The 26,066-nt window shown below is 47.5% G+C and overlaps 1 protein-coding gene across 1 annotated transcript in view; it reads left to right on the forward strand.

The window, feature by feature from the left end:
• GGCX (gamma-glutamyl carboxylase) overlaps nt 1-26,066 on the forward strand; it is a 110,571-nt gene that overhangs the window by 13,625 nt on the left and 70,880 nt on the right. The window contains exons 3-6 of the mRNA XM_029604279.1: nt 5,900-6,058; nt 13,535-13,700; nt 15,316-15,394; nt 18,550-18,656. Coding sequence (XP_029460139.1) covers nt 5,900-6,058; nt 13,535-13,700; nt 15,316-15,394; nt 18,550-18,656 — 511 coding nt within the window. The remainder of the gene's footprint in view (nt 1-5,899; nt 6,059-13,534; nt 13,701-15,315; nt 15,395-18,549; nt 18,657-26,066) is intronic.

Here is a 26,066-nt window from a genome sequence, read left to right on the forward strand (position 1 = left end):
GCAAAAATGTCTCAGCAAAAGTTACCATAGATTATCCCAGTTCTTCATGTTTATTCTCCAGCTACTAGGGAGCCTGGATGGGACCTTGCCTAAAAAATGTGCCTTTTTGAAGCAATGGAGTTGCCGCCAATAAAGAGTTAAATTTATTCACAACGCTGAAGTTGTTTTGGGACTCATTGAAATTTGCTGCATTTCCCTATTTGTTGTTAATTAGCAGGTGTAAAAGCATCTGGACAAATTCGGTAGTGTGTGCACAAACACCGCTTACAAAATCTCAGCTTATGCACGTACCTCTGAACTCCGTCCTGGAATGCCACCTAAACCGCCCTCTTTTATGCCCCCTGTTAACATTTAACACACGTTTCCAAAATAGCATATAAACGTGTACACGCTACTTACACGCACATTTACCAGTTTTTCATGCAGAAACATTTTGAAAATTAAGTCCTTAATTGGTGCCTGAGGCACTGTAAAGTGACTTGCCCAAAGTCACAGTGAGCATCTGTGAGAGAAGTGGGATTTCAACCCTGGCTTCCTTGGTTCTCATCCTGCTGCTTAAATGTAGGGCCCTAGAGGGCCATATTTAGTAGCTGTCTGGAGAGCAAGTTAAGGGGGTTATTTTCTAAAGCTATCGCCCGCTTGCGCTGGCTTTTCGCACGCGCGTGAAAGCAACAAGGGGCGGAGTCAGCCCCGGAAGAGGAGGAGTTGGGGCGGCACCGGGGCCGACTCTGCGAGCACAGCGCGGACAGCGAAATGGTAAGCTTCCATTTCGCGCCAAATAACTACACCTTTTATGGTGGTGGTATTCGGCACAACACCGGCAGCGATCGCACCGTGGAGGTGCGATCGCTGCCGGCTAGCGCAGGACTGCCCCCCCCGCCTCGCCCCACATCAGTGCCGGGTTTCACTATGTCTTGCAGCGTTAGTGAATCCAGGCCTAAGTGGATAAACTTATCTGACTAACTCTGAAGTTATGTTCAATAGTGCAGCTGCACTGCTGAATAAAGTTGCTAACTTTATCCAGCTTAACATTAGGACAGTTCTTAGGCCTAACCAGACTTAGCTGGCTAAGTTAACTGGCTAACTTTGAATATCTGAGTTAGCCGGCTAACTCAACTCCTCCTAGTTACATCCCCGAAACGTCCCTATCTTACTGGGTCATTCATCAAAATGCGTTTTGGCATTAATGCACACGATAATGCATTAACGCTGCGCTATTATTCATAACGCACAGCACAAATGCAACATTTTTGGAGGGGCGGGATCACGGAGGAGTTTGGGCGGGATTTAGTTAAATGAGGGGCAATATTGCAAGATTTTAACGCTGGAAATACACCTTTTTTCCTGGCGCTAGGCTGTGAGATATGCCCGAAATGGCCATAACGCAATCCGCGATAGGGCTTGAGGGGAGAGAGAGAGAGAGACACTCTCTGGGGAGGGCCTCACTGTGTGCCCCTATTTATATCTGTATAGGAGGGCCATCTAATAGGTCGAGGTGAGGTGTTGGTGGTGGTTTAGGGACCAGTTTCGCATGCAGAGTGAGATGTATGAACAGCACAGTACACCTTGGTGAAGATTTGACATCATTTGGAGTGAGGAAAGTCCCACAAAGATAAAATTTTGTACTATATTCTCTCACCCTGGTTTGATGGTACCCTGTTATAGAGTCTCTCTCTCTCTCTCTCTCTCCTTCCTCGGGAAGCGGTAAGTTACTGCGTGGTGCAGTAATTAAAAAATTTCCATAACCACGCCCCTTTTTGTTATCGCGGGTGTTAACACTTTTTGATGAATCTAGGGGATAGCTGGCTGTATTCTAGCCAGCTGAGTGCCCAACATTCATTTAGCTGGATAATTTCTGAGTTGAAGCCGTCACTTTCTTCTCAGATGGTAGAAAAAAAGCTCAACAGATAGGAGGGATGGCTTCAATCCAGACATCTGGACTGATCTGGCTGGATTCAAGGAAGGGAAATTCAGGTAAGAACAGATTTCATCTTTCTGGGTCTAGTTAGTTTAACTTTATACCATCTCTGATTCAAGAGCCCAAACCTCCAAAAAAAAAAAACCAAACCCCAAACGTGTGAGATACCAGAGTTTGGGACCCCCTGCCGAAGGAACTCTCCTCCTGGACACGCCTACCCCATCCACTCACTGGCCCAATGCAGCTGAGAACTGTGTAGTGTGTTTTATCAGTTTTATGAGCACCACTCACATTGAGGCTGATGGAATAAGGCTGAGCACACATTTCTACTCGCGTGTGTGCACATTTTTGTGGTGTTCCACATTTTTTAGCTCCTGATGTATTTGTGTACCATTAGCTCACTACATTGGGAGATAACTCATTTATTCAGTGCACGGATAGAGAAAATGTGTGCTAAAATTTAATGCACCTTTGCATTCACGTTTTATTACCTTGGCTCCTAAGATGGGTGCCCAGATTTTTTGACTGACTAGTTCCTTGTCAGTTGTGACTGTGCTTGGATTTGTTTCATCTGATCTGGCCGTCTTTCTGCTTCTTTGTGCTTCCAGCTTAATTTCATCCGTCCTTTGTTCGCAGCTGCCTAGGGTTTTCCCTCTATTTTATAATCCCATCTACTACCCTGATGGGCCTTGGCCAGCGGGCACGGACTTTCTCCATCCAAAGCCCAGTAAATGTGCTAGGCAGTTATGGGGTCATTTTTATAACTGCCTTCCTCAATTAGGCAGTAAAGCCGTGCGTAGGTTACAGCAGTCTTCAAAGCAGACTTGTGCACACAAGTTGAAAATTATCCCACCAAATCTATCCGCATGCAGTTACACCTGCTGTTGTGTGCATGGACACATTTTGGGATAATTTTATGTGTGCGCTTTTGAAAATGCCAAAATGTGTTTGTGAGTTCAAAACCCTCACCCCCTCCGCCCCTGGGCTCATCTTTGCTCAGTCCAGGTAAACTTAAACATGAACAGGCAGCATGCACATAAGAAGTATGTGGGCGTGGGATAAACACTGTGGATCCATCAAGTCTAGAGGGCGCGAATAAAGTGGAGGCAGCAAAACACTGCACGGAGCGGCAGTTGCCACAGAGGCATTCAAACACTGCACGGAGCGGCAGTAGCCACAGAGGCATTCAAACACTGCACGGAGTGGCAGTTGCCACAGAGGCATTCAAACACTGCACGGAGCGGCAGTAGCCACAGAGGCATTCAAACACTGCACGGAGTGGCAGTTGCCACAGAGGCATTCAAACACTGCACGGAGCGGCAGTAGCCACAGAGGCATTCAAACACTGCACGGAGCGGCAGTAGCCACAGAGGCATTCAAACACTGCACGGAGCGGCAGTTGCCACAGAGGCATTCAAACACTGCACGGAGCGGCAGTAGCCACAGAGGCATTCACGGAGCGGGATGCCAGTGGCCAGTAGTTAATGTTCCACCTTCACGGAGCGGAAGGATGGAGGGCTGCTATCTCCAAAAATAAAATAAAAAAAACAAACAAAAAAATAAAAACAGGGGTGGGTAAGAGTATGGGGCAAGGGTGTGGCCTGCTTGTTACAGCTGTTGCTACCCCTAATTGAGTTGGATGTCACTTGGATGCAGATTCAAAGCTGCTCTCTAAATTGGAGGTGGGGTGGAGGGGAATCAGGGCTGGAGGGTACTGGAAGCCAATAGTAACAGGTGGGAGAGAGAAAAAGGGGAAAAAAATGGATAAAGTGCGTAGCTTGCTGGGCAGACTGGATGGGCCGTTTGGTCTTCTTCTGCCGTCATTTCTATGTTTCTGTGTAAGTAAATCTTCATTATCAGGCAGGCAGTTTTGTAAGAGGGTGTTTCTGTGGCTAAAATGCGGGTTTTTTTTTTACCTGTGGAGAGCCATCACCAAATCGGATTCTTATTCCCCAGAGGTTATGAGCGATGCCTCCGCAGCACCCCCAGCTGGCCCCATTGACTCAAACCTGGGTCTTGCCCATGGTTGTGCCCAGCACTGCCCCTGTGCTCTTGGGCCAGCCCTGTTTATAGCGCTTGTGAAGCAGTTTTCTTTTATCGCAGTAATAATTTTAGTTTTCCTTTAAAGAGTTCGGCCCGGGGTTTATAAAGCTGAAACTGATCTCCTGAATGAAGTTGGGGACTTCTCCTGCTGTTTGTTGTCACGCTCGGCATTTTGCTGAAGCCTTCTGTGCCTTCCCAGCTCCGCCGGAGGCAGAAACTGTGGGAAAAACGCGCTCTCCCTTTCTTTCTGAAAGGAGCAGAATGTTCTGTTCTGTTGCCGGTGCTCTTGATTGCGACACTGAAAGCTGTAGCTACCAAACAACTCCCTGTTTGAGTTTCTCCACATATTTGTAAACCTTTTACCTTGGCCGCCCCTTGTGTGCGTGGTTGTGTGGCCGATGGCTGCAGCTGCGTGGCAGGGCAGGCGACCTCCTGCTTTACACAAAGAGCCCTTGTGATCGCCACGGCTGCTGCAGGCCAAACCAAGGCTTGTCTGTTAAAGCCTCTTGTTTTTATTTTATTGCTGTATTTGCACGTCTTGTTTGTCTGTCTTGATTGGATTTTAAGCTCCAAGGAGCATAGACTGTCTCTCATATATCTCTGCATAAACCTGCTATAGAAGTTATTAATCATAATAATAATAATAATGTCTCCTGAAGGGCAGAGCATGCGGCTGGTGGAACTCTCTCGGCAAGGCTTGTAATGTCACCATGACGGTGCAGGACTGTGCTTGTTATTTAGTCTGGACATGGGTGCAAGAGGTGCAGAGCTGCTTTGGAAGTCTGACTGCGGAGGGGGCAGAGGCGGGAGTTGCTCCTGGGCGCGGGTTGCATTTATTCATTGCATTACTCCATTATCTCAATAGGAGGTGCTGATCGTGACCCTGGTATTTTTTTATTTTCCAAAACCTGTTTGGGTTTTTTGGGGGCCAGATTTGAGCAGCATGTGTGGTTACAGAGTATGTGTGTACTTTTTTACTGTGTGTGTTTTGTGGGTAATTTTCATAGAGAAACTGCCTGGATAGTTCTTTATCTGTGAAACTGAGCTCGTGTGACATCCGCATGTTAAAAGTGTCCTCAGGCTTCGCACCTGCTGTTTGTGCGGGTGGCGGGGAGGATAAAACTGGGTGCATGTGCTTTGAAAATCATACAACATGCGTCCTGTTTTCTTCTTCTGAGCTAAAACCCCCATCTCTTCCTTCCTCCTCCTCCCTCCACTCCCCAGGAGCATCTGTCTTTCACCCAGCTAATAGCATGCATGCAGTAGAAGCTTGCATGTACTCTTAGCCGGATGGAGGGTGGCAGGACAGTTTACCTTGGGAAATCCTTATTAAAAATGTCCTTTTTTGGTTGTGCTTTTGACTATAGATGCTGGTGGACCTGGATTTATTGCATGCATTTCCCCAATAGACTTCATAAATCAGGCCCTGATCAGTTTTCCTCTCAGATAACCCTAGTAGCTATTGTTTACTCTCAGCCATGTGTATCCATAAAGCAGACCCTCTGAGTCAGCTCTTATTGGAGGACTGTGCCTAAAGGCTCCCTGATGAGCGCCTGATAGGAGGTAGCAGGGAATGGCTTTGTGTAATTAGAAGATTTAAAGAGACAGATGTCATGACTTCTCCCTGATGAGAGCCAGTAAGTAAGATAGGGGCTGTATGCGATACCTCACTGATGAGAGCCAGATAGGGAAGCATAAGAAGAGAGTTAACAAGTGAGGAATAGGTGGCAAGGCTGCCCATGTTGATTCCATGAAGAGACCTTGATGAGGAATAAGGAGAGAGAGAAGACAGTAAAGAAACCTTCCCCTGTTATAAGGCTAATGTTGAGATGGTCTCTCTCTGATGAGACTGAGGCATCTTCGGCAGAAGGTGCTTTTGGGCCTCCTCCTCCTCCTCAGTACAGCGTTTCTCTTTCCTGTGCCTCTTGTCCCTCCCAGGTTTGTTGATGGCCATGGACATTCCCCAGGAGCGGGGCCTGAGTTACTTGGACTATAAGTTCCTGGATGGGCTGCAGGTGTGTCGCTTCCCATTGTTCAACTTCTTGGAGCCCCTCCCGTTGGATTGGATGTATCTCGTCTATGTGATCATGCTGACAGGTGAGAGGTCAACGGCCTTGAGGCGTGGGGTGGGAGGAGAGGAGAGGGGAGGGCAAAGCAAGAGAGCTCGGTTCAAAACGCACAGGCATGCCGGCATTTCCAAACCTTGCAGCGGCACTCAACGGTCTGTTTCTTGCAGTCACCTTGCTGTCTTGTGTATTTCTCTTCCTCTCGGATGTCTTGTAGCTCAGTACTCCCCTGCTCACTTCTTCTTTTTTTTTTTGTAATTGTATGTTTATTGACAGGAAAACCAATGCACACTTCGTAAAGAACAACAAGCAATGCAGTCTAATACAGAGACAAACTAAACCATTGTATATAAAACCATCAACCAACACTGCGATGAACTGATAAGCTGAATCACGAATATCTTGCATATCCGCCATTGGTTTCCACCATTTCTCTCCCCTCCCCCATATACCCAAAAATAATAACAGCAACAGAGTATAATAAAGCATAACAAATGCATAATCTTTAAACCAAAGTGAGAAACAATATTAAAGGCCCTACCCCCCTCCTCCCCTATCCCTCCCCCTCTCCCCGCCCCCCTAGCATGCGCTCTTGGAGCCGTGTGAGGCAGAATCAGACCACTGCGTATATAAGTGCCATATTTTACCCAACTTAGCCAAATTGTCTCTTCGAATAGCCGTCAAATATTCCATATAGTAAATCCATTTCAATCTCCGCAACATGTCGGACAGAGTGGGTGCACTAGGATCCTTCCATCTCAGATCAATTTCCCCTCTCACCGCATGCGCCACCGCTCGTAGCAATTGGCTATGCGCATGCTGGTCTTGAGATACGGGAATATGTAACAATACTTCCTTCGGGTGTAAAGAGACTGGCAAGCCCACCAAACCCCCAAACCATTGTTCCACTTGTTCCCATAAAGACCGTATCATCGGGCAGGACCACCACATATGATAAAAATCTCCCTCTAAGCCACAGTTCCTCCAGCACAAAGAATCCTTACGGAGCCCCATCTTGTGCAGCTTGTAGGGAGTTATATACCAACGAAATAACATCTTATAACCATTTTCCACCATAGAAGCCGCCGTGGAGGACCGCCCCACTGCGGAAAAGCATGTTTCCCACTCAACGTCCGACAGTGCTCCCCCCAAGTCTTTTTCCCAAGCTTTTATATGACTCGGCTTGCTCATGAGCGCTCCATTTAATAAGGAATACAACTTAGAGATCACTCCCCTAGTCAAATGTGCATATGTACAATAGCCCTCCAGTAGCGTTTTCCCTTTTAGCATATCTGGACGTACCTGCTTGGAAAGTAGGAAATGACTCACTTGTAAGTAAGCAAAGTACTGATCAGCCCCTATGTGAAACATGGTCTGAATCTCTTCCCAAGACCGAACCCCCTGATCAAACCACAATTGCCCCAACGTCGTTAAGCCCTTACTCCTCCAAATTTGAAAGGTCCTCTCCGCCCATCCACCTATTAAAGTCTGACAACCTCGTATGGTAGTGGAATGACAAAATGTCCGATTCCCAATAAGCTGTGCCCTCCATCTCCGCCATAACAGCAGTGTAACAAAAGTACACGGGGATTTAAGATCCAAATCAGGAGGAATGGACTCCAGCCCCCAAAACCGATCCTCGGGACTAGCACCCCTTAGCAAATAGCGTTCTAAGCGGACCCACTGCTTGACATCCTTATGATTGTGGAAATCCACCATTGCGCGAAGTTGGGAGGCAATATAATATTTGGGGAGATTAGGGACCCCCACTCCCCCGTCACGCCTGTGTTGGAACAACACCGCACGAGCTACTCTCGGCGGTCGTCGTTTCCAAATAAATGAGAAAATCTTGACCTGCAGTTTTTTCAATACAATAGCTGGTACCAAACATGGCAAAGTTTGAAACAGATATGCAATCCGGGGCAAAAAGGTCATCTTAAGAGCGGCGACTCTACCCATCCATGTGAGCGTGAGTCTATCCCAAGTTTGCAGATCCATTCCCAGCTTTTTAATTAATGGCTCATAATTTAATTGGTACAACTCCTTGTACTCTGGCCCAAGAAAAACCCCTAAGTATTTCACTGATCTAGAGGCCCAAACAAAGGGGAACTGAGCTTTGAGTTGAGCGAGCAAAGATGGTGCCAAAACAATGGGCAGAATCTCTGACTTATCTTTATTAACCTTAAACCCGGAAACCTTACCATATGCCTCTAAAATAGGTAAGAGGCCCGCTAAAGAACGGGCTGGGTCCGCCAGAGTAAATAGCACATCATCAGCATAAAGCGCAAGCTTGTAACTATCTTCCCCAATTGTGATCCCCTGAACCTCCTCCGCAGCCCGAATTCTAGAGGCCAATGGTTCTAAACTTAATGCGAATAACAGGGGCGAGAGCGGGCAGCCTTGACGGGTCCCCCGCTGCACCTCAAAATTCGCAGAATAACCCCCATTAATTTTTATACAGGCAGCCGGAGATCTATACAATTCTTGTATCCACTTGAGAAAACCCCCTCCCAGCCCCACCCTACGCAGCACCTGAAACAGGAAAGGCCAATGAACCCGGTCAAAGGCCTTCTCAGCATCAATCCCAAATAATACCGAGGGAGTAGAGCTCTGTTTAGCACTATGTATTATATTGACCACTTTGCGGATATTATCACCCGCCATCCTACCAGGCATAAAGCCCGCCTGATCATCGTGTACCAATAAAGGAATAACAAACTTTAAGCGAGTGGCCAAAATTTTAGCTAACAGTTTTAAATCAATGTTTATTAGGGATATAGGTCTATAGGAGCTGCATAACAGCGGATCCTTCCCGGGCTTAGGGAGAATCGTTATACCCGCCACATTAGCCGATGGTAGCATATGCTCTCCGGACCCCAGTGCATTAAACATTGCCGCTAAAGGGCTTACTAACACATCCTTGTATTTTTTATAGAAAAGAGGAGTGAACCCATCCAACCCAGGTGCCTTGCCAGGTTTCAGCTCTGCTATGGCTGCCAACACCTCTGCAGAAGTAATTGCCTGGCCCATACCCTCTGTCAGGGATGCTTCTAAACACGGCAACGAGGTCCCATCTAAATATTCTTGGATAGTGTCCTCTGAGGTATCCTGGTCTCTAGTATATAAATGTGCAAAGAAATTATTAAATTGTGCCCTAATGTCCGTCCCCACCGTCGTCACTTCCCCCCCTGGAGTCTTAATCTTAGTGATCTGACATTGTGCTGTTCTAGACTTCAGGGCATGGGCTAGTAATTTCCCGGCCCTATTACCATGTTCATAATAGGTTTGCCGCACCAGATCTAACTGATGGGCTCTCTCAGCAGCATCAAGCTGTTGCAGCTGATACCGGAGGTCCCCCAGCTCCCGTAACAAGGCTTTAGAAGGTGTTGCTTTATGAGCCGCTTCCACTGTTCCTAGTTTTCCTCTCAAAATATTGCCTTGTCGAAGCTTCTCCTTTTTCTTGTATGAAGCCATAGCAATTAATTTGCCCCGGATGACTGCCTTTAGGCAATCCCAAATCACCACTGGCGAGGACTCCCCTGTGTCATTGAATGATAAATATTCTTGGATGGCGTTTCGGATATCCTGTTCTGCCTGTTTTTCTTTAATAATAGAGTCGTTCAACCGCCAAAACCGACGACCAGTATCGGAACCTATAGTACGAAAGGACCACCAAATAGGGGCATGATCAGACCATGTAATTTGACCTATACCGGCATCTGCCGTGTCCCCCACCAAGGAAGAATCCGCAAACAGATAATCAATTCTGGTGTATACCTCATGTGCTTTTGAGAAATAAGAATAATCCCGTGCCGTTGGATTATGTTCCCGCCATACATCCACTAGTCGCCATTTTGCAATGAAAGAATGGAAGGCTCTGCTATCCACTGAGGCATAGTGGCCTACTCCCGTGGAACAATCCAGTCGCGAGTCACAAACCAGATTAAAATCCCCCCCTAAAATCATCCGCCCACTGGAGGTATGAAGCAATTGATCATCTATGCGCTGGATAGTATCCCTCTGCATTTTAGTAGGATTATAGACATTTACCAAGGTATACAATACCTGATGAAAATATATGGACACTATAATAAAACGCCCCTCTGGATCACGAAACACAGAATTCACTTGCCCCACCAGATCTCTGGAGATCAGAATCCCAACCCCATTATACTTAAAGTTTGGAGTACTCGCAGCTAAAAGTACCATAGGGAACCCCACGTGATGCAAGAGATTCTCATAACGTCGACGCAAATGCGTCTCCTGAAGAAATATAATATCGGCCTTCATCCGAAGCGCATCTTTAAAGAGACTGTGACGCTTGGCTGGATGATTAAGGCCCTTCACATTCATGGACACTATTTTAATAGTGGACATTATCATATCTAACCCCTCCTCTTCCCTCAGCATCTAAAACGCTCGCCCCATCCTGCCTGCCCCTAGAAAGCTCCACACTTGGCCTCAAAGAGTAGCCCCCCCCTATCACAGAAAACCCCGCAAAACTATAAAACCCCCAAAAAACTGCTACCCCAAACCACCCTCCCGGTTCCCCCCACCCCCCACCCCAGCACAAGTTCCCTGCCAGAATAACATGGACCAGGGAATACAGAGGTGAAGTGCGTCTCCCACTCCCCTCCCAGCATCCTATCACGCTGTAAGAAATAAACAGCTTAGAACTTTGCATAAAATGCAAACAGAATAACTTGCTGTGGACAGAAAACAGCCATACCAGGTTAATAACTGAGTAACCGTGTGCCACTCACACCATGCTTGCCCCACACAGAACATAACATTATGCAAACCCATCATAGCCAATGCTCTCCCCTAACAAGCAGAGTAGCAAGAAAAAGACCCGCCCAAGTGGGCTGAAAGACATGGAGGACGGTTCAAGGAACTTTTGCCATTGAGCTAGCCGCCACAGTCAGATGAGAATCAGAAGAATTTCTGCGCAGACGAGAGCCCGATGTCCCCTTTCGCTGCCACCGTGGTCGATCCACCGCCACCGATTTAGATAATCCAATGCCCGTCTCCGGAAGGTGCATGCCCTCCTCCGCCAAGACTGCAGCTGCAGCCGACGCCATCTTGATAACTCTGGTGCGTCCCTCCTTGGTAAAAGCAAGGCCCACGGGATACACCCATCGGTATCTCAGATTTGCCTCCCTGAGAATCGCTGTTATAGGTTGAAATTCCCGTCTTCTTTGAAGCGTAGCTGCTGCCAGATCATTGTAGACCGCCACACTGTGACCGTCCCAGCTGATGGTGCCCATTTTGCGGGCTTGTTGCATTATAGCCTCTTTTAGTCGATAATTATGTAAACATGCAATGATGTCTCTGGGGACATTTTGTCGTGGTGCCCCCAGGGACCGATGAGCTCTGTCCAGGATAATATCGCCCGCCCTTGTCCCCTCAGACTCAGAGCTATTATTAAGGATAGTTTCACATATTTTCTGGACCACCTTCGTGGCGTCAGCATAGTCCGCCGTATCGGGGACGCCTCTCACCCGAATATTTGCACGGCGAGAGCGATTCTCCAAATCCTCCATTTTAAGTTGCATCTCCTCATTCGCTTGTTGTAGCATCGCCACTTCTTTCCTGAGAGTCGATGTTTCCACCATTTGCCCCTCGACAATCCCTTCCACATCTTCCACACGTTTACCAATATCTCCGATTTCAGATCGAAACTCCGTCAGCGCCGCCTGCATTTCAGAGCGCATGGACTTAATATCACTTTGAATTTCCCGAAACCAGAGTTGAAAATCAGTTTTGGTAGGTTCTGACGCCTCTAAACGTTGTTGCACATCTTTTCCGGCAGCCGCCGCATCGGGAGCCGTCAAATCAGCCATCGGCCCGGCGTCCGCTATTTCAGGCGCTCCCGAATCAGGCTCCTCACTCAAGGCCGCAAAACGTGAACCTCCCGGTTCATAGGAGAAAGCTTTTAAATCCGCCGTTTTCCTCCTGGGATGCATCTGTAGGGATTTAAACGACCCCTAATGCGGTCCAGAATAAAAAATTTGCCGTTATAATGCTTTTTATCGCTGAATGTTGGATGCGAGGGAACGGAGCTATCGACTCAGACGTCCATGCTGTTGGGATGACGTCACTTCCCCCCCCTGCTCACTTCTTCTGCTGTCACCTCTCACCGTCCGTCTCTCTAACAAACGTGAACACAGACTCCTTTCTTGCCATCTTTCTGTAACATTGTATATTTACGTTGGGGGTTATTCAAGGACTCTTAATGCTCCCTGCCAGGTGCTTCTGTGGGACTTGGGGCTCCCAGTTAGGACCATCCAGATGGATGTTTTTATTTGCAGGTAGCTTTTCCCAGTCAGCAAGTTAATGTAAGGAATAAAGAGATCCTCTCCTTTGAACACCGTTCCCTCACTTCCCCTGGGCTCTTGCAACGTGAAGAATTTGTAGAAAGGCCTGACCCTCACAGGATGCGGCTATAAATACAACAAAAAAAAGAATTGCCCTCAGCCCAGGTCCTGTGGCGGCAGCAGCAGAGGCTCTCTTCTGCCCTTGGCCTACACGTGATGCGCTGGTGGCACCAAGCCCTGACGACAGGGCGATTGGGGGCAGGTCAGCTTGGGGGGATAGGACAGTTTGCTGACTCGTTGTGTCCTACTGGGTCCACGCACTCTGCTTTAGGGTCCCGCCGGATCCCCTGCACTCTCGCTCCAGTGGCAGTGTCTCCACATCATCTCGCACTGTTAGCGTTTTCACGTTGTCCACCCGCCCGCTATGCCCCCGCCTGAAATGTTAGTGTCGCAGGCGGATGGTCAGAATGAAACTGTAAGTGCGTTTTATTACGTAAAACATGCTAAAAAGCATTAAGAGGGGGCAGTGTTTAAAATATATGGAGAGCTTGGAGGCCTGGGCCTGAAAATTTGGTGGTTGGAGGCACCTCAGGTACTTCAGTGACTATGGAGGCGGCATCTACATTACAGCAGATACAAAGACAAAATGAAATCCCTGGGCCTTGTCTGCTGGCCTCGTCCCTTTGCGTCATGAGTAAAAGTACTCATGCAGTTTTACCCTATTTTACCCAGGTAACTATCTGGTTGTCTGAGTACAATTTTCTGAAAATTTCTTTCCTAATATTTGTTTTATATCTTTTTTTTTTTTGTTTGTTTTTCAAAACTCTGTCAGCAGCAGCAGCTTCTTCATACCTGACTGTTTTGCTTAGGGTGGGCTTGTCTTACACGTCCTCAGTAGATGGTATTAAGTGACCTCCTGACCAGCCCCATATTCCCTATGATTTTGTGATTTCAAGGAACAAAGTGCAGATGTTCTTCTAACTGAGAGGCCCACCAGAAATAGTGGAGTGAACATCATCCAGAGTAAACAGCATTCGGCATCTTAGGATGACCATATCTCCCTGTCCCGCTGTCTTTCCTTTCTCCACTCTCTCCTCATACGACCTCCTCCCATTTCCTTTCTACTTTCTGTGCCACTTGCGATGTCTTCTTCTGCTGATCTGGTATCCACCTCGCACTCTTCCTTCCAGGGGCCCTGGGAATCATGCTGGGCTGCTTTTACCGTCTCAGCTGTCTGCTCTTCGTCCTTCCTTACTGGTACGTCTTCTTCCTGGACAAGACATCATGGAACAACCACTCGTACCTGTACGGGCTGATCGGCTTCCAGCTCGCCTTCATAAACGCCAACAGATACTGGTACGGGGGGTTACAGTGTGTGGCACTGGGTCTGAACGAGCATGGGCAAGGGTGGGGCGGCCATTGGTGCAGAGCTTTGTGATCTAATTCTTCAGTGAGCAGTGGATGGAGATGCCAGGATTTAGAATTGTGGGAGGAGGAGTAGCCTAGTGGTTAGAGCAGTGGGCTACAAACCAGGGAGACCAGGGTTCGAGTCCCGCTATTGCTCCTTGTGACCTTGGGCAGGTCACTTTACCCTCCATTGCCTCAGGTAAGCCCTCTGGGGATAGGGAAAGCCCTACAGTACCTGAATGTAAACCGATGTGATATCTCAGATCGAATGTCAGTATATAAAAAATAATTATTAATAATAATAATTTCCAGGGACGGGGAAGAGGAGTCCATTTGCAGAGCAAAACATACTATAAGCAATAGCATTTCTGGTGAAGCTTATTTGTACCTGCAAAAGTAGCAGGGTACTAATATCTCATCTGGATTCTTTGTATTTTTGGTCTGACAGTTTTTTTTTCTTTTGCTCCTTTGGGCTTTCAGCTTAATTGGAACCATCCGGTACTGGCCACAGCGCGCCATGAATTTTCATTCCCAACTCTCCAGAGGGAGAGAGGTTACCCCCGCCCTCCCCCGCACATACTGCAGTTTTAAAACTCTTCCCTTGCTAGTCTTGCCCAGTCACTGCAGCGTCAGCCCTCATCCAGGGGTCATGGACTGCAGCTCACTCCCTCCAGCTGCAGGGTTGGCAGGTGAAACATTTCCCCCTTTTGACTGGCCAAATTTAACTTGCTAAGGGCCAGATTTAATAAGCACTTTTCCCGTGGAGATAGAATGAGAAAGAGAACCTTACTAAATTAGGCGCTACACGTGCGAGGTACCTACATTTAACTGTGTGGCTATGTCAGGGGATGGAATTTAGCCAGTTAATCTGATTTTAACTGTTAGCCATTAAGTTACCGAGTTGATGCTGAGCAGAAAAATAACAGACCTAAACCTATCTGGACAAATTCAGCTGAATTTTCAGCTGAAAAACCAGCCAGTTCGGTTTGGCTGAAAACATACTTTGTGGGTTTTTGAAGATGGAGCCATTTGAGTTTAGTCTCCCCTCCTTCTGCGGGTGGTTCACGCTACCTCCTTAGCATGTGCTCCTACTCCATAGCTATCCCCAGCCAGCTTAGAGAGAGAAGGCTTGGGAACTGGACCCAGAGCTGGTCCCAGCACTGCTGATTTTTTGACTATGAGCCTGGCGCTTAAGAAATTGCTGTACCAGGCATTGACCCTGGGACTGCGTGCAGAACTGTGCTGTACAGCCCTGGACCGAGTCCATTGGGCTGATGGAGGGTGGAAGCTTGCATGCTCAGACCCTGGTAGGAGGACTTTTCCTGGCCACGTTTTGGAGCAACTGATGCTGACGATGCTGCTTTTGGGTCTGATGTTGGGGGGGGGGGGGGGGGTGTGAGGCATACAAAACCAGGAGGTGAGAAGTAAGCGGAAGAACTCCCCCAGGTGTTGCGAATGAGTTTCCTACGTTGCCCTGGTTGTGGATACGCCTCTGATAAGTGAGGAGCATGGAGCTGAGATGCAGAAAGAAGGAACTCTTTACCCTGATGGGTTCTTCTTGTAGGTCCATCGATGGGCTGTGGAATGCCAGGAAGCGAAATGCAGATGTGCCGCTATGGAACTACACTCTGCTGCGGACGCAGGTGAGGAGGGGAAGGAGGCACATGTGGTGTCTTGGGGAGGGAGAGTCAGACATATGGAGAAAGTAAAGATGGGTGGATGCAGTCTTGATGCTTAGTGTGTATGTGCCAATCGTTACAGAGTTAGAGCCGAGCCGGTAATGTTATCTGTCCTCAGAAAACCCTGAGCCCTATTTTTGCATCTGACTGTTCCTGTGAATAGATGCACTTATATTCCCCATCCCCATAGTACTGTGCTGAATTAGGTTACTGGCAGCAGACGCAGAGACCCTGTGCACTTTCTGCTTTTGGGATGGGGAGGAAAGGTAAAGGAACTGTCTGGGCTGAATGCAAGTGGGTATTTGAAGACGGGAGGGTACTGTAGTTTTCAGTTGTTGCTGGTACCTTAAAGCCCATGTGTATATTTGCTATTGGTGAGCCAGGATGCACAAATCAGGCAGACCTTTGTAGCCAGCCTTTGCCTAGAGATTTCAGTCTATTGTCCTTATGCCTGTCGGGATTATTCCAGTGAAATGCTGCAAATTCAACATTTATCATAATGAGCCACCTCATCCTCCCACCCCTGCCCCATTAGATATTGGTGGGTTTGGGAGCTGGGGATTTCAGGCCTGGTTTATTATCCTAAACTGGGTCTTGATAGATTGTCATTCCCAGGAGAAAGCTTTAAATATTAATCTGTACAAAGTGGTATAGTGAAATTGAAAGGGGATAATGATCAATGGGTGGAGAGAGATGAATTAGCAGAAATATTAAACAAATATTTCAATTCAGTGTTCACAAAAGAAGACCCTGGAGAAGAACCGTCACTTGTTATCAAGACTGTAGAAGGAGGTAGCATAGACGAAACTCCATTTACAGAAGAGAATGTATGGGAAAAGCTAAGAAAACTGAAAGTGGACAAAGCCACGGGGCCTGATGAGGTTCATCCCAGAATACTGAGGGAACTCAGAGATGTGCTGGTGGGTCCACTGTATGACCTGTTCAATAGATCTTTGGAAAAGGGTGTAGTGCCTAGTGACTGGAGAAGAGTGGTGGTGGTGGTCCCGCTTCACAAGAGTGGGAGCAGAGAAGAGGCTGGAAACTACAGGCCGGTTAGCATCACCTCAGTGGTGGGAAAATTAATGGAGACTCTGCTGAAGGAAAGGATAGTGAACTATCTACAATCTGGTGGGTTGCTCGATCAGAAGCAGCATGGATTCACCCAGGGAAGGTCCTGTCAGACGAATCTAATTGATTTCTTTGATGGGGTGACTAGAGAACTGGATCAAGGAAGAGCGCCCAATGTAATTTACTTGGATTTTAGAAAAGCTTTTGATACAGTCCCACACAGAAGACTCATCAACAAAATGAGAAGCTTGGGAGTCAGCTCCAAGGTGTTGGCGTGGATTACAAACTGGTTGACAGAAGACAACGGGTGATAGTAAATGGAAAATACTCAGAAGAGTGAATGGTCTTAAGTGGAGTGCCACAGGGACCGGTTCTGTTCAACATCTTTGTGAGCGACATTGCAGAAGGGATAGAAGGTAAAGTTTGTCTGTTTGCGGATGATACTAAGATCTACAACAGAGTGGACACGCCAGAAGTACAGAGAATGAGACAGGATTTAAGGAAGCTGGAAGAGTGGTCGAAGATATGACAGCTGGGATTCAATGCCAAGAAATGCAGAATCATGCATCTGGGGTGTAGTAATCCGAAAGACCTATGTGCGTTGGAGGGTGAAGGACTGCTGTGCACGGAGCAGGAGAGAGTCCTTGGGGTGATAGTGTCTATCAACCTAAAGTCGACGAAGCAGTGTGACATGGCGATAGCCAAAGCCAGAAGAATGTTGGGCTGCATAGAGAGAGGAATATCTGGTAAGAAAGGGGAAGTGATAATCCCCTTGTACAGGTCCTTGAGGCCAATTCTGGAGACCATATCTCAAAGGAGACAGGATGGAAGCGGTCCAGAGAAGGGCAACCAAAATGTTGGGTGGTCTCCATCAAATGATTTATGAGGAGAGTTTGAAGAACCTGAATATGTATACCCTGGAGGAGAGGAGGAGCAGGGGTGATATGATACAGACCTTCAGATACTTGAAAGGTTTTAATGATCCATGGTCAACCACAAACCTTTTCCATTGGAAACAATTTAGTAGAACTAGGGGTCACGATTTGAAACTCCAGGGAGGAAGACTTAGAACCGAAACATTTCTTCACTGAGAGGGTGGTGGATGCCTGGAATGCCCTTCCGGAGGAAGTGGTGAAGACTAAAACTGTGAAGGATTTCAAAGAGGCATGGGATAAACACTGTGATGTAGATTTTAAAAAGTGCACGCGGGCGTACATTTGCACGTGCTACCTGGCGAACGCACGTGTACACCCAATTTTATAACTTGCGCAGGGGTCAGCGCACACAAAGGGGTGCACAATTGTGCACCTTGCGCGCCAAGCCGTGCTGCCTTCCCCTGTTCCCTCCCAGGCTACTCCAAAATCGGAGCGGCCTGGAAGGGAACTTCCCCCCCCCCCCAAATTTTTAATTTACAAGTTGCATGTGCTGGCCAACTGCTGCTGGCTTGTGATCCCAAGCACAGCGGCAAATGGCCGCTGTGCCTGGAGCATCCCGCCCCACCCCCTTCCTGCCTCTTTAGTAAAGCCCCGGGACTTACACGCGACCCAGGGCTTTACGAGCGTCACCAGACCTTTTGAAAATAGGCCCAGCGCGCGTAAGGCCGGTGACGCGTGTAACCTTTTGAAAATCCGGCCCTGTGGATTCCTAAAAGGCTGGAGGATGGGAATAAATAGAAAAGCTTAAACGGCACAGAGCGGCATTTACTAGCCTTAAGAGAAACGTGGGGGTAACCTACACGGAGCGGCAGTTAATACCTTGGGAAGCTTGCTGAGCAGACTGGATGGACCATTTTGGTCTTTTTCTGCCGTCATTACTATGTTACTAAATGTTACTATGTATCTTTGTTCCCTTTGGTGGTAGGATCTAATGTGGAATTTCAACCCCCCTTCCTCCTCTCGTATACTTCAAAGAACACAATGTGCAAATCAACTTGACATGGTATTCTCCAACCTGTGTGGTGCAGCAATTTGCTATAGAAAAGTCTACAACCTTGTTAACGCTGTCTGCCACTGGCAGAAGTCACGATTCCGATTTGCTGTCTTGATTTACAGATTTTCATTGTTTACTTCCTTGCTGGCATCAAGAAGCTGGATGCTGATTGGGTAGAGGGATATTCCATGGGTTCGCTCTCGCGCCATTGGCTGTTTGACCCCTTCAAGTAAGTTTTCTGTCTTTCCAGGTGCCTCATTCACAGGGGGCTACCAGGTTACTCGTCGACATCCAGGTTAAAGTTTGGCTTTTTAAAAATAAACTTCTATGCCACTGCACCTTTGGATCTGAAATCCTAATTTCCTTATGAAAAGGATGATGGTGGATCATTGAATGTGATGGGGGAAAAAAATTAAACAAATAAAAAAAACCCCCCAAAAACAAATACAATCCAGGACTGTTCGGCCTGACTTTGGTGATTAGGCTCCATTTTCTGAATGAAGCCTTTGTACCCAAATGGTCTTTCACCTGTTGGAGATGGACACTGGGCTTGAGGGTAGGTGGAGGTGCGCAATACGTTGCATATCACCATTGTTTCTGGTGATTCTGAAGTGGAGGCAACCATGTGCTAACATCATGAAAGTTTTCAGCTGTAGCGGAGGTGAAGGGTGAGTGTTGGAGGTATCGGCTCCCCTAACCATAAACTCAATTCCATGCTTCATGCAGTGAAGATCTGAAAAATATAAATAAGTGGAAAAATTAATTTTTATCTTAGTCACTTCTTTCCCACTCGTTGTTATTTATTCTTTCATGTCCTTTCTCCCCTTCCTCCCTCTCCCCCTGACCACATGAAGAGTCCTCTTGTGATCAAGTTCTCTTGCTAGCTGAATGTCAGAGGGGGAAACTTCTTGTGAGGCTGAACCCACCCGCCTCTCACTTTCAGATTCTGGGGCCCTGCAGCCTCAGACCTTTCTTGTCCCCAGGGCCCCAAGTCCATCACCTCCATGACAGGACTTGGACCGTACCATCCCCAGCCAGACTTCAGTTTGGGGTCTTCTGTGCCACAGCATTGCCTTTCCCTTATCCTCTTACAGGAGAAAGAAGGGGCCCTGCTGGGCAGAATGACTGAAACACTCCAGCACAGAGCTGTCACAAGCTGATAACCTGCAGATCTTAGATTTGGGGTTTTACAATGCAGAATATGTCTGAGATATGACACAGATAGAGATTTAATAAAAATATATAAATGCAAAGAATCTATTTATATCTTTTGTTTTTATATAGCTTTTCAGATATGTATTTATATATGTAAACTCTGTTCCTGTTCATACCCAGATCAGTCCCGACAAGTGGGTTTTGCATCCCTACCAGTAGATGGAGGCAGAGAACAAAAACTTTGAGGCACTGCTGCATAACAGAGAGTGCCACCTGCAGTCCCTCGGTATTTCTCTGTCTCCAGTAGATTGCAGAGGTGCAAACCTGCAGTCTGACTAAACTTAAAAAAAAAGGAAGATATCGGATTGGATTAGCATTCCCTGAGGTGTTAGGTATGTTAGTGGACCATCCTTCGGTGGTGCTGGGCGACCGGGAGATTGGTAATCCCTTCCTGTCTGTAGGCCACTGTTTCCGGAGGCCCTGAAAGCTAAGGGACTGGCTTCCTTGTTGCCTCCAAGGTCTCCCCCTGCATGTCATCGTCCTCAGACAGGGAAGTATTCATGTTTTTATGTTTTTGATTAAGTTATAAAAAAATTAAAAAGTGAAACCAGGCTCTTCAGTTGAGGTGGACTTGCGGCGGGGGCTGTCGACGCCAATTGCAAGGGGTGAATGGTAAGCCTGTCTTTACTTTGTTCCGTCAGGGGATCCCAGTGGCTAGGGGAGCTTTCCCACACGCCATTCTGAGCAAGCGCGACTGCGCGGCTCTTTTTGCTGACCAAGTGTGTGGCCTGCTTTTTTGTCGGTGCACACACGCACTTTTTTCTCCTGTAGCGATCTTTTCTGTCTCTTGGGGAATGACGCCAAAACCACACATGGCAGCATGCAGGGTGTGTGTCCTCTGGTCTTCGAGGCTCAGTACTCACTTCCTTTGCACCAGCTGTGCTTCAGAGGAGGAGGGAACCTCTTTGGGCGCAACAGGTGACTGGAGGGCCTCTAAGTCATTGGGGATTCAACTGTGGTCCTGGAGGGGAGATCAAATTTGTCGGCTGGTCCGGCAGAGGATCGTGGGCAGCAGCTGCCCGCACCCCCTAGGGAGGCAAATGATTTCCCTCCCCCATTCTCGCCTATGGGTCAGGTGCCTGTAGGGGATCAGGATGGAGGAAGGGAATCTGATGTTAGTCTGCCTGATCAGAATGCTGATGATCTGGAGGAGTTTTCTTCAGAATTTGACCTCCTCCTGCATAAGGCTTTTCTGGCGAGAAAGGGAGCAGGGAAGAAGCGTTCCAGTGAGAAGGTTCCTGGTCACTCGGTCAAGAGGCAGAAGGTGGGATCTTCTGGTGGCTCTGGGGACCCTATGAGGCATCTGAATCTTGGGTGCACTGGGGCCAAAAAAGATCCTAGGGATTTGGAGGACTCTGACATGCAGGAGGATCCTGCAGATCTGGATGTGGCTGCAGATCCGGACCCAAATTCCCAATCCTGATGTGAATACAGATGACCCTGATCCGGATGAGTTACCAGTGATAGAGGGGGATGACTCCAGTGTGGTATCTCTGTTCAAGAAGGAGAAGTTGCATTCTCTCATTTCCCAGGTTCTGGAGGAACTAGGGGTTAAGGTAACCCTGGAAGAGTCAGATAATGAAGGGGTGAAGCCAGTCCTGGATGGCCTGCATGGTTCCCCTATTGCCTTCCCTTTGCCTAAGAAAATCTGTAAGCTGGTGAACCGGGAATGGGACTTCTTGGAAGCTGGCTTGAAGGTTGGTTGCGCAATGGCGAAGCTGTATCTGTTGAATGAAGAGATTCTGGATCTCCTGTGGGTTCCTAAAGTGCCTGTGGCTGTGTCCGTCGTTACTAAAAAGACAACTATTCCAGTGGTGGAGGTCGTCTGCTCTGAAGGATGTTCAGGACCATAAATTGGAGATTCAGTTGAAAAAGATGTTTGAGGTTTCTTCCTTAAGCTTGAGGGCGGCAGTTTGTGGCAGTATGATGCAGAGGGCCTGTTTGTGCTGGGTTCAGAAGGCTCAGGAGCAAGCTTCAACAGGATCCTTTAGCACAATGCAGTCCGCTCGGCTGGAAGCTGGTTTGGCTTATGTGGCAGATGCGCTGTATGACTTGGTTCATACTTTGGCCAGGAGCATGGTCTCAGCAGTGGCGGCTCGCAGATTTTTATGGCTGCGCAATTGGTCGGCTGACATGAGGTCCAATTCTCAGTTGTGTAGTCTCCCCTTTAAAGGGAAATTCTTGTTTGGAGAGGATTTGGATCAGTTGATGAAGACTTTGGGGGAGTCAAAAGGAAATAAGTTGCCTGAAGATAAAAGGAGTGGCAAGAAAGTTTTCCCTCCCTACTTCCGTTTTTGGGATATGCGTCAGTACCGTTCAGTCAAGAGCTCCTCTCCTTTGTGGCCAAAGCAGTCTCTGGGTAGACAGCAGTCCTTTTGGGGGGGGCCCGCAGATCCTCCAGAGATGGTGCTGGTCAGGGGACTGGAAGTGGAAAGTCAGCACAATGATGCCAGATGCGCTCTTTCCACCGTGGAGGTAGTAGGGGATAGGTTGTCCCACTTTTACAGGGAATGGGCCAAGTCAGCTGAGGGGAGATATGATAGAGGTCTTTAAGATCATGTTGAACGAGTAGATGTGAATCGGTTATTTACACTTTCGAATAATAGAAGGACTAGGGGGCACTCCATGAAGTTAGAAAGTAGCACATTTAAGACTAATCTGAGAAACTTCTTTTTCACTCAACGCACAATAAAGCTCTGGAATTTGTTGCCAGAGGATGTGGTTAATGCATTTAGTGTAGCTGGGTTCAGAAAAGGTTTGGATAAGTTCTTGGAGGAGAAGTGCATTAACTGCTATTAATCAAGTTTACTTAGGGATTAGCCACTGCTATTAATTGCATCAGTAGCATGGTATCGTCTTAGTGTTTGGGTAATTGCCAGGTTCTTATGACCTGGATTGGCCTCTGTTGGAAACAGGATGTTGGGCTTGATGGACCCTTGGTCTGACCCAGCATGGCAATTTCTTATGTTCTTATTACCAGAGATCAGTGGTTTCTGAAGATGGTAAGAGACATTAGAATTTTCACACCCTGTCAAGGAGACCTTTCTAGAGTCCCACTGCTTGTCGCAAAGCAAGCGGGAAGCAATAAAGTGAATTCTACAAAGATTACAAATGTTGGACGCCATAGTTCCAGTTCCTTTGGTCGAACAGGGACAGGGGAGGTACTCCATTTATTTCATGGTTCCCAAAAAAGGATGGCTCCTTCCAGCCCATTCTGGATTTGCAAAAGGTGAATGTAGCCTTGCGGATTCCATGTTTTCAGATGGAGATATTGCACACCGTTATAGCAGTGGTCCGCAGAAGAGAGTTCTTGGCATCATTGGACCTGACAGTGACCTATCTCCATATTCCCATTAGAAGTTTCTACGGTTCATGGTGCTGGGTCAGCATTTTCAGTTTCGAGCTCTTCCCTTCAGCATAGCCACGGCGCCCTTCACCTTCACAAAAGTAATGGTGGTAGTGGCGGCAGCCTTGAGGCAAGGAGGGATTCTGTTCATCCATATCTGGACGATTGGCTCAGTCGGGCAAATACTGAGGAGGAGTTCAGTTGTTCCATCCAGCGAGTGATGCTTCAGTTGAGTTCCCTGGATTGGGTTATAAATGTGGCAAAGAGTCATCTGGTGCCATTGCAATCACTGGAGTATCTGGCAGCGAGATTTGATACCCAAAAAGACAGGGTTTTTCTGATCGCAGACAGAGTGTCGAAGTTGCAGGCGCAAGTGCAGTGTCTGCTCCATCTGCCGGTCTGGGATTATTTGCAGGTCCTGGGCTCCACGGCTTCCACATTGGACTTGGCTCCTTGGGCCTTTTCAGAAGGTGCTGTTGTCCAGATGGAATCCGTTGTTGGAGGAGTATCATCAACTTATACCTCTTCAGGGAGAATCCAGGTCCTGTCTCTCGTGGTTGCTGTCTCATCTCAACTTGAAGAAGGATGTAGATCTGGAGTCCCCAGATCGGGTAGTAGTGACCATTGATGCTAGCCTCAAGGGGTGGGGGGACAGTGTGTCAGGGGTGGTCTGCACAAGGCCGTTGGTCATTGGAGGAGGTGACATGGTCGATCAATCACCTTGAGACGAGGGCAGTATGCAGAGCCTTAAAGACCTTTCTTCCTTTGATCAAGGTTCAAATGGTGAGAATCTTCTCGGACATTGCAACAAAGGTGGCTTATATCAATCGTCAGGGAGGTACAAAGAGTCACGGAGTGGCTCTGGAGGCTCAGCAGTTGTTTGCTTGGGCAAAACGTCATCTTGAAGGTATAGCAGCATCTCACATAGCAGGCGTGGACAATGGGCACGTGTACTTCCTCAGCAGGCAACAGCTAGTTCTGGGGGAATGGGAATTATCCCCGGAGGCCTGGGATTGCCTATGTGCCAGGTGGGATGTTTCTCAGTTGGACCTAACAGCAACGAGGGCCAACACGAAGGTGGCAAGATTCTTCAGTCGCAGAAGGGAAGTTGGGGCAGAAGAGTTAGATACTCTAGTTTGCCTGTGGCCGATGAGGATTCTATTCATGTTTTCTCCTTGGCCACTTGCACTGCAACATGCAACCGACATAGAGGTACATCCAGGGCAGGTGGTTCTGATGGTGCCATCCTGGTTTTACTGCTGAAAGAGTGAATGTCCTGGTATTAATTGCAGAAACTTTACACATTGTAAATACGTTGAGTTTTGTGTTATATGGTTATCAGTGTTTTTCTAGAAGCATGAGGGGCTCCAGGTCAGGGGGTGGTCCAACCCTGAGTTTCCTGTTCGCCCTGAAAGTTAGGGTGATGGTCTCTACTTTTTAGATTGGTTACAGATCAATGCTGAGGGACTGCAGGTGGCACTCTCAGATATGTAGCAGTACCTCAAACTTTTTGTTCTCTGCCTCCATCTGCTGGTAGGGATGCTTACCAGCAGTTGGAGACAGAGAACAAACCCTCTTGTCTGGACTGATCTGTGGTATTACAGGAACGAAAATTAGCAGGTAAAAACCAAAGTTTCTTTCCTGCATATGTAAATCAGCCTGAGCAGGAGCTTTGCTAGATATGGGTACATCATAGAGGCAGAGCAGAGAAGAGCAGTTAAACTCCTTAATCAAATCCTTGCCATCCTGTCCTTTCTCATCACTGCTGCTTTTTGTCTGGTACAGCAGGGGAGGGGCTGGAGTGGGCATAGTCGCCCTGGGATTCAGCTGGAGATAAGGAGAGGAAGCTTAGGGATTAGCCTTGGATAGAAAAAGGATTAAACTGGGTACAAAAATGCCGGGGTTCAAGATGTTAGGTGAGATAGAAGGGGTGGATAAAGCATCCACAGGAGAAAGGTGGAAAGGGGGGGAAAAGAATACCTGCTTAAGGAAGGGAGAAAAGCAGGAAACAGTACTTGCAGGAGGAATGGAGGAACTGCAAGAGCAGAGTGCAGAAGGAAAGAAAGTTAGAGAAAGGGGGAAGAGAGAGTGCAGGGGAGAAGATTAACACAAGTGGAGGTGAGAGCTAGAAGGAAGAGGAGAAGAGCAAGATCTTAGGAGGAATAAGAAAGGGGAGAAAACATTGCAGGTAGATATAGGAGAATAGTGTAAGGAGGTGGGTGAGGTACACAGTGCAGAAGGAAGGGCTAGGGGGTGAGAAAACACAAGAATAAGAAGAGAAGATACAGGGAAAGAGCACAAGATGGAGGGGAGAGAAAGATAATGCACATGAGGAAGGGGAGAGAAGAGCACAGAAGAAATTTGAGGTGCAGAACGAAGAAGAGAGGCATCAGGAGGGGAAGAATGAGTAATGAGAAATACACTGCAGAAGGAAGGAGTCAGAGAGGAAGAGACAAATCCAAAACAGAAAAAGAGAAACCACACCAAACAAAGTGAAAATGAAAAGGCAATGGCCACATGACCAGAGAATGAGAGAGAGAAATGCAGAGCCATAAAATCAAGTCAGAGACAGCAAGGTTTGGAAATGATTTTACTGCCTGAAGGAGAATATGAATTAACTAATTGATGTAAAACCGGGTTGGACAAACCGTCTGGCTTGATGGCCACGTTGGGGTTTGTTGCTTCTCTCAAGACCAGCTGAGAAGCAGTGCAGAGATATCTCCTTCAAGGTCCGATGGAGGAGTTGGGGAGATCTCGTCATGTAAGTTTGTGGACATAAATGGCCTACATTCAACATCCTAACTGCAGTTACAGGCTAATAGGCAAGGCCCCCCTTCACGTTAAAGTATATTTCATTTTAATTAAAAAAAAATGATTGTAATTAAAACAAGTTTTGAGTAGGACAGTTTGCAGATTCCCTACGCTTTTGGGGCACACAGCAATACTGAAGATTTCTGCAGCGTTCCTTCTCCTTGTCTACTGTGTTACTACCTTTTAAGAAGGTTTGAGGTGTGGGAGTGAGGGAGCATAGCAGTGCAGGAAGCAGGACACGATTCGGATAACTTTATTGGCATGACA

This window comes from Rhinatrema bivittatum, chromosome 5 (genome assembly GCF_901001135.1).
Source record: "Rhinatrema bivittatum chromosome 5, aRhiBiv1.1, whole genome shotgun sequence".
Taxonomy (NCBI): domain Eukaryota; kingdom Metazoa; phylum Chordata; class Amphibia; order Gymnophiona; family Rhinatrematidae; genus Rhinatrema; species Rhinatrema bivittatum.